General features: G+C 39.1%; 1 protein-coding gene across 5 annotated transcripts in view; it reads right to left on the bottom strand.

The window, feature by feature from the left end:
* The window catches only part of LOC110447901 (metallophosphoesterase MPPED2-like), a 19,305-nt gene extending 10,679 nt beyond the window's left edge, over positions 1-8,626 (bottom strand). Inside the window, exons 1-4 of one of the 5 annotated variants that reach the window (XM_021493884.1) lie at positions 8,463-8,626; positions 6,501-6,806; positions 5,550-5,790; positions 5,004-5,119 (exon numbers count right to left, since the gene is read on the bottom strand). In XM_021493884.1, the coding sequence (XP_021349559.1) occupies positions 5,004-5,119; positions 5,550-5,790; positions 6,501-6,806; positions 8,463-8,523 (724 nt within the window). In that variant the 5' untranslated portion in view covers positions 8,524-8,626. Of the gene's footprint in view, positions 1-5,003; positions 5,120-5,549; positions 5,791-6,500; positions 6,807-7,116; positions 8,367-8,404 lie in introns of those variants that run through there. The other 4 variants (XM_021493883.1, XM_021493886.1, XM_021493885.1 and 1 more) reach the window with 4 other exon arrangements.
* Between the last annotated feature and the right edge of the window lie 235 nt (positions 8,627-8,861).

Consider the following 8,861-nt stretch of genomic DNA (forward strand, 5'->3'; position numbering starts at 1 on the left):
GTCATGGATACAAACATTTAAAGACACCCATTACAAAGCAGACCATCTTCCTTAACGTTTGCAATGATTAAGAAGAACAATTAATTCTGGAAACTGTGTATTCGAGTCATCTGTTGAATAATGAAAATAATTAATAATAACTAGAGGTTCTTATATAGCGCTTATTCAGAACCTAGTCCGTAGGTCGTCTCAAATCGGTTTACAAATTATTATCCGTTGTTATAGGGCCTTTGCAACCAGTCAATACCATTCTCAACTCCCTGGGGAGCATACAGCCGGAGCTGCCATTTCGGCGCTAACAGCTAGCATTCAACAATTCTAGCACTGCCAAACCACATTCTCATTTATAGCTGAGCAGACTGGAACAAGCGGAGTAAAGGATACAACACAGTGCCGTTCCGTGACTCAAACCCACAACCCTTCGATCACGAGCCTGGCGTCCTACCACTAGACTACTGTGCCTCCATGAAAGATTTTCAGCTCACCTGGCCCAAAGGCCAGGGCCAAGTGAGCTAATGCCGTGGTGTGGCGTCCTTTGTCAATATTTTACTTTAAACAACTTCTTCTTAATAACCACAAGCCATAGGGTGATGATATTTGGCCTGAAGCAAACTGGGATGAAGGGCTACTAAGTTTGTTCATGGTCACAGGGTTCAAATATGTTAAAATCTTTAAATGGCTTCTTCTGTTTTACCGAAAATCCCAGGGTGATGATATCTGGCCAGTACCATGCTAGGATGAAGGGCTACCAAATTTGTTTAAATGAATAACCTTGACCAGTTTTCGAGGTCACAGGGGTCAAATATGTTTAAAGTTCTTTAAACAACTTCTTCTGAATAAATAAAAGGCCCAGGTTGATGATATCTAGCCAGCAGCATGCTGGGATGAAGAGCTACCAAGTTTGTTCAAACGAATGACCTTCACTATTATTCAAGGTCACAGGGGTCAAATATATTAAAATCTTTAAAGGACTTCTACTGAATAACCAAAAGGACCAGGATGATGATATCTGGCCAATAGTATACTAGCATGAAGAGCTACCAAGTTTGTTTAAATGAATGACCTTGATCTGTTTTTGAGGTCACGGGGGTCAAACATGTTTAAAAATCTTTAAACAACTTCTTTTAAATAACTAAAATGCATAGGGTGAAATTTGGCCTGATGCAAACTGGGATGAAGGGCTACCTACCAAGTTTGTTCAAATGAATGACCTTCACTCATATTCAAGGTCAAAGGGGTCAATTGTCTTTGAAAACCTTTAAACAACTTCTTCTGAATAACCGAAAGGCTTAGGGTGATGATATGTTGCCACTATCATGCTGGGATGAAGGGCTACCAAGTTTGTTCAAATGAATGGCCTTCATCCATATTCATGGTCTCAGGGGTCAAATATGTTAAATCTTTAGATGGCTTCATCTGAATAACCAATATGCCCAGGGCTGTGATATTTGGCCAGGAGCATGCTATGATAAAGGGCTACCAACTTTGTTCAAACGAATGACATTCACTCTTATTCAAGGTCACAGGGGTTAAATATGTTAAAATCTTTACACGACTTTTCCGGAAGAATCAAAAGGACCAGGATGATGATATATGACCAGTAGTATACTAGGATAAAGGGCTACCAAGTTTGTTGAAATGAATGACCTTGAGATGTTTCTATGTCACTGGGGTCAAATATGTATAAAATATTTAAGCGGCTTCTTCTGATTTACCAAAAATCCAAGGATGATGATATCTGGCCAAATTTTTCACGGGGGTCAAATATGTTTAACAATATTTAAACAACTTGTTCTGAATAACCAAAATGCCCAGGGTGAAGATATTTGGCCAGTAGCATGCTAGGATGAAGAGCTACCAAATTTGTTCAAACGAATGACCTTGACCTGTTTTCCAGGTCAAAGGGGTCAAATATGTTTAAAATCTTTAAACAACTTCTCCTGAATAACTAAAAGGCCCAGGGTGATGATATCTAGCCAGTAGTATGCTGGGATGAAGGGCTACAAAGTTTGTAAAAAACTTTTAACCTCTGAATAAGAGTGCGGCCCAGAATGATGATATTTTGCTATTAGCATGCATGGATGAAGAGCTACTAGGTTTGTAAAAATGAATTACTTTGACTTATATTCAAGGTTACAAGGATGGCTCAAATATGTTTTTAAAATTTTAAATGGCTTCTTCTGAATAACCAAAAGTCCCAGGATGATGATATCTGGCCAATACCATGCCTGGATGAAGGGCTACCAAACTTGTTCAAATGAATGACCTTCACTCATATTCAAGGTTACGGTAGTCAAATTTGTTTAAAATCTTTAAACGACTTCTGAATAACTTTGAGGCCCGGGTTATTGATATTTGGATGAAGGACTATCAAGTCATTTGAATGACCCTGACCTACTTTCAAGGTCACATTTGGTCAGATATGTAAATGACCTAATCTTATTAAACAAAAGGTCTAGAGTGGTGAAATTTGGCAAGTTGCATGCTGAAATGAAAGGCTTTAAAGTTTGTTCAACGTAATGATAATAATAATTATAATTTGAGGTTCTTATATACTGCTTAATCACATGACCTAGTTTGTAGGTCATCTCAAAGCAGTTCACAAATTATTATCCATGGTTATAGGGCCTTTGCAACCAGCCAATATATTTCTAAACTCCCTCGGGAGCATACAGTCGGTGCTGCCATTGCGATGCTCCCAGCTATCATTCAACAATTCTAGCACTGCCTAACCACATACTCATTTACAGCTGAGTAGACTGGAACAAGCGGAGTAAAGTAATTTACTCAAAAATACTACACAGTGCAATGCTGTGACTTGAACCCGCAACCCTTTAGTCATGAGCCTGGCGTCCTACCACTAGACTACCGTGCCTCCTAACGTAATGACCTTGTTCGAAAATTAATGTCACAGGGGTCAAATTATTTAAAATCTTTAAACAGGCTGTTTTGAAGGACTTATAGGTTACAAGTGTGAGATTGTTAACAGGTGAGCAATGCAGGCCCATTGGGCCTCTTGTTTTAATTTTATTAAAAAGATCTGTTTTCTTCTTTTGTCCTTTGGGCCAGGTGAGCTAAAAATATGATCAACTAAATGACACAGATACCTTTTTTTAATTATAAGTAACAGAAATTACATTTATTTTCAAAGTCAAATAGAGTCAGTCTAACATAAAACTTGTTATTATGCTGGGCTACATTCGTGTATCCGGTTGAATCGATTGAACCTGTAAAGAAAACGACAGGCACAGATCTGAACTGAGGCTGACCTCAGGAAAATCCGGCAAGTGGAGATTGAGGGGTCCAGACGTACCTGACCGAAACTAAAATGCTGACTATTGCTAGTTTGCATTATTTCTTTCTAAAACAATGTCAAGTCACATGTAGTTTTTAAGAAACTTTCTTTAATTTAGTGGACGCCTGAGAGAAGGGCATAATATTCTTGATACATTGTTTTTTATTCTCCAAAACTGTGCATTTTTAGCTCTGCTTAAAGAACGGTCCAAGAGCGTTCGTTTATTGTGGAATATTTCTGTGCCACACATACTGTTCCAATCGGGATACGCTAATGTAGCCCTAATGATTTCGAGCTTAGTTTGAATTAAAACATCCATACATCTGCAGCATTACAAATTTAATGATCTCAAGTTTTGGGCGGTAAAAGTGATGATAGAAATTGAGTATGATAATCAGATCAATGTTGACTGTCGGTAGAATTCCCTGTCAAAACAGGAGAAACAGGAGGTTGCTGTTTTGATGCTTGAAGCTGGGAGACTCTCGGTCATATCAGGAGACATCACATGTACATGTATGATCATTTTCTATTGACGGATGTTACAGGCTTTTCCTATAGAACTTACCCAGCAGTTAGATAGTTAGATTATCATCCCTGGTTTGATTGAGCCTTACCAATTGGAGGGCCATGGGTAACCAAGATTATCATCCCTGGTTTGATGGAGCCTTACCAATTGGAGGGCCATGGGTAACCAAGATTATCATTTCTGGTTTGATTGAGCCTTACCAATTGGAGGGCCATGGGTAACCAAGATTATCATCCCTGGTTTGATTGAGCCTTACCAATTGAAGGGCCATGTGTAACCAAGATTATCATTTCTGGTATGATGGAGCCTTACCAATTGGAGGGCCATGGGTAACCAAGATTATCATTTCTGGTTTGATGGAGCCTTACCAATTGGAGGGCCAAGGGTAACCAAGATTATCATCCCTGGTTTGATTGAGCCTTACCAATTGGAGGGCCATGGGTAACCAAGATTATCATCCCTGGTTTGATGGAGCCTTGCCAATGGGAGGGCCATGGGTAACCAAGATTATCATCCCTGGTTTGATTGAGCCTTACCAATTGGAGGGCCATGGGTAACCAAGATTATCATCCCTTGTTTGATTGAGCTTTACCAATTGGAGGCCATGGGTAACCAAGATTATCATCCCTGGTTTGTTGGAGCCGTGCCAATGGGAGGGCCATGGGTAACCACGATGATCATCCCTTGTTTGATTGAGCTTTACCAATTATCATTTCTGGTTTGATGGAGCCTTACCAATTGGGGGGCCATGGGTAACCAAGACTATCATCCCTGGTTTGATGGTGCCTTACCAATTGGAGGGCCGTGGGTAACCAAGATTATCATGCCTTGTTTGATTGAGCTTTACCAATTGGAGGCCATGGGTAACCAAGATTAGCATCCCTGGTTTGATGGAGCCTTACCAATTGGAGGGCCATGGGTAACCAAGACTAGCATCCCTGGTTTGATGGAGCCTTACCAATTGGAGGGCCATGGGTAACCAAGACTAGCATCCCTGGTTTGATGGACCCTTACCAATTGGAGGGCCATGGGTACCCAAGATTATCATCCCTGGTGGGATTGAGCCGTACCAATAGGAGGGCCATGGGTAACCAAGACTAGCATCCCTGGTTTGATGGACCCTTACCAATTGGAGGGCCATGGGTAACCAAGATTATCATCCCTGGTGTGATTGAGCCTTACCAATAGGAGGGCCATGGGTAACCAAGATGTCTGTATCTGAAGGAATCATATTCCACTTATCCAGAAGCATTTGTCCACGTGGCAAATTGAATCCCCAACCTCCAAATGCTGGCTGCCTTAGGAAATAGAAATACAGTTTAGTCATCAATGGCCTTGACTGATGTATAAAGTTAAAATATGACCACAACCAAAACTAGTTTAAATTCTCAATATTCAATATATGCAATAGTTTTTCCCAAATATTTTGTTTTTCAAACCCAAATCCCAAACAGTAAACATACATTCTTAAGTTATCCTGCAAAAGACCACCATCTTTCTTGAAAGGAGACAATAATTCTCAAAACAAAGGGCGACAACAACTCTCAAAACAAAGGGCGACAACAACTCTCAAAACAAAGGGCGACAACAACTTTCAAGTCACTGAAAGATACAGAAATATAATTAAACACAAATTAAATGGGCTTACTAAAGATTATTGCCCAAAGTGTTTATATCTATAATCAAAACACAATCTGGCTATACAATATTACATTTTTTAAGAATTACCATGGAGATCCATATACGTTGATTCCATGAATGTTGACAGAGGCGTCTTCAAGGTAAACACAATTGGTCATCAGCTCCTTGACATCAGCCAACTTATTCTCGATCATGTAAGCCTCAAAGTTTTCTTCTGTCACACCGAACCTGAAGGTCATGTCTTCTCGTTCATTTTTCAACATATCTTGATCAAATGTCAAGTCATGGTTTCCTGCTATAACGACCTTGACCTTGTGGGGTAATGTACCTAGAAGCAACAGGAACGATTTCATCCTTAGAGATTTTGTATGGTAAAGGTTAACTTCAACTGGTTTTGGTTTTATTTTGTTAAGTTTCTTTTAACGGCTGTGGTCATTTGTATGTATTTGTGTAATGTATGTGTGCTTAGAGGCAGAGTTAGTTTGTGTATTTGCCTCCTTACGATAATGCAGATCTGACACTGAATTTATAGTGCTACCTCACTGGAAGACACCCAGCATTACATTCCACCTGGTCACATTATACTGACAACAGGTTAAGCAATTGTTGCTATTACCCAAAATGCTGCATGTTAAGCAAAAAAAAACAACTACTATTTTGACTTTGGTAGGTCTTGGCCTGGTGACAGAACCAATTGCCTTCCTCACTTGGGGAAACAAGGAAGATGTTAGGAAACAAAGGTTGTTAGGAAGTAGAGAGAAAAATCTGAAAATCCCAAACGATGCAATGGGTGCAGCAGATTGATCACTTTGTGTCCCCAACTGGCCAAGTATAAATAAGTAAAGGGCGCAATAGTAAATCCCTAATTAATTCTGCAGGGGATTCTTACATTAACTTCTTCTTACAACAAGCAGTCGATAATAGCAGGTGTATGTTTCCTGACTTACAGGGCTAACTTTGAATGGCGCAGAGATCAAATAATGGCCCTAAATTCTGACCAATATTACGTAAGTCTTACTTCAAATTCAGCAATCTTACCCAGATATTTATTGAATTTGTCGATGTCTTTGGGCAGTCCCAACATAGTGAAATCCCCTGCATGTATGAGAACATCACCTGGCGGTACCTTTAATACATTATTCTCTATACGACTGTGTGTGTCAGAAAGACACACAAATCGGAGATGACCCTCTGGTATGGGAGAGTCGGGGTCATCTACAAGACGCTTCTTGATGACTTTCTGTTGTTGCTTCATAGACTTCCATGCTTTGATTGGTAGATCAGTCTGTGGATTGACTTGGATGATAGCCGCTTGATTTGCTGCAAATTTAGCCATGCTCTGATCTGTTAAATGAATACATGAAATTACAAGTTGATGACGTGCTTTTATAAGACATAATATCACAAAAAAAATCTATAACGTCAAAATGATATAGTCAATATTTCTTCATTCTATTTTCACAGGGATAACAGTGAATTTATTCAGTAATTTTTTAAACCTGTTTTTTTCCTTAGCTTATTTGTCTAAATTATTTTAATTTTTTGCAAATTTGACTCAAGGTAAAGTTTGACTGCAAACTAAGATATTCAGTCAAACAACGAAACAGGATACGAAAAAGAGGACATGTCACAAAATCCCTGAAGCTTAACTTACATGTAATTGTTATCTTCTTGACCAGTTTTATTAGTATTGTTAAAGACCTAAAATATCTATGTATCCAGTTCCCCTTATTACCCTAAATTTGTGTGCCTAGATATTTGCATGCAAGTTTGAATAAGTTCTGGTACTGTTAACATTAAAGTCATTATTATGAATATAAATGTAGGCCATTCTATGAAAAAATATCAAAATCAAAAAGATACGTATGTGCCTATCCTATTTAAAGCAGTTATCAGAAACATAATCCAAGTTTCATCTGGCCCAGACACTAGACTTAGACGCTATGTCTGGTTTGGTGCGAGACATATGTATCTGTCAAAATGTCTCAGCCTGGTGTCAGGGCAAGAGGAAACTCAGGCTACCAGAAACACTGGTATCATTTCGTTAGGTTTAATGGAGAACATTATAGATCTATACCTTTGCGGACAGCAACTATCAAGAGCTCTTTCAAAATGGGTTTGGAAATAAAACAGATATTCCTACATTTTCTACATGTTTCCCAGTGTCGAATCGCCGACCCAACTCTCAGTTGGATACCTAATACCGCTGAGCTAAAGGTAACTTCTCTAGCCGAAGCCAGTAAGTCTTCTTTGACACTTTTTCATTGCATAACTCTTACTAGTACTAATATTAATACCGGCCTCCTCTGACGACACAATATTAATACCTGGCCTCCTCTGACGACACAGTATATATAAACAATCTATTAATACCGGCCTCCTCTGACGACACAATATATATAAACAATCTATTAATACCGGCCTCCTCTGACGACACAATATATATAAACAATCTATTATTACCGGCCTCCTCTGACGGCACAATATATATAAACAATCTGTTACTATACCGGCCTCCTCTGACGACGTCGTCTGAAAGATACGTTAACGTTATGGCAGCTTATAACTCTTACTCACACGTACAACTTATTGATTTGATGGGGTCTCCTTCAACATGATTGGTAGTTCTGATTTAGTCTTAACACCTCACCAAAAGGTACAACAAGAGCACATGCAGGTACTAACGTAACTTCTGTAACAGTTTTATATACCACGCGTATATTTGACGTGAGCAGTACCACAGATAGCAATCTTATAGTTATTCAGTGCTAGTTCTGATAATCAGTAACTGAACCAGTTTTAGAGGTTTAACACGGCGAAATACTTTTGACAAGTGCCGTGAGACAGTCTCTGTAAAATTGTCCCCGCATAATATTATGTATGGTAAACACTTAACAGGGAGACCACAGATATAAATTGATAAATTGAACCGTGCCCCTTACCGGGTAAGTTATACTGTAATGTATCAGAATCAGGAGTATGGTAGAGACCTATAATTACGTATAAACCTGGCCAAAATCTTGACAGTTGCTTCCCCATGGGCCCAAGGTTGCGTACGCATCTCTAGCCTAATAAATCTGCCCTTCTTATCATGATAAATCACGCAATACTTGAAACCTGGAAATAGCTGTGACTCAGTTTGTTTACAACACTAGACTCGTATACGCGTTTGTTTGGAAGACACCGTAACTAAAAGCGTCTTAATGACAAGGTGAAACGCAATAGTATAAAAGTTACAACAGAATCAAGTACAATAAATCCGGATATTACTCTTGTCAAGTCTTGGACTGTCAAAGTAGCATCAACTTGCAATTGCAGCCTGATGACTTTTATAACTCCCATACTTCGTAACTATTCCCTTTCACTATCTTTTATCTTTTCTTCTCTACGCTAGCACCC

Source organism: Mizuhopecten yessoensis, unplaced genomic scaffold, assembly GCF_002113885.1.
Source record: "Mizuhopecten yessoensis strain PY_sf001 unplaced genomic scaffold, ASM211388v2 scaffold3649, whole genome shotgun sequence".
Classification (NCBI taxonomy): Eukaryota; Metazoa; Mollusca; class Bivalvia; order Pectinida; family Pectinidae; genus Mizuhopecten; species Mizuhopecten yessoensis.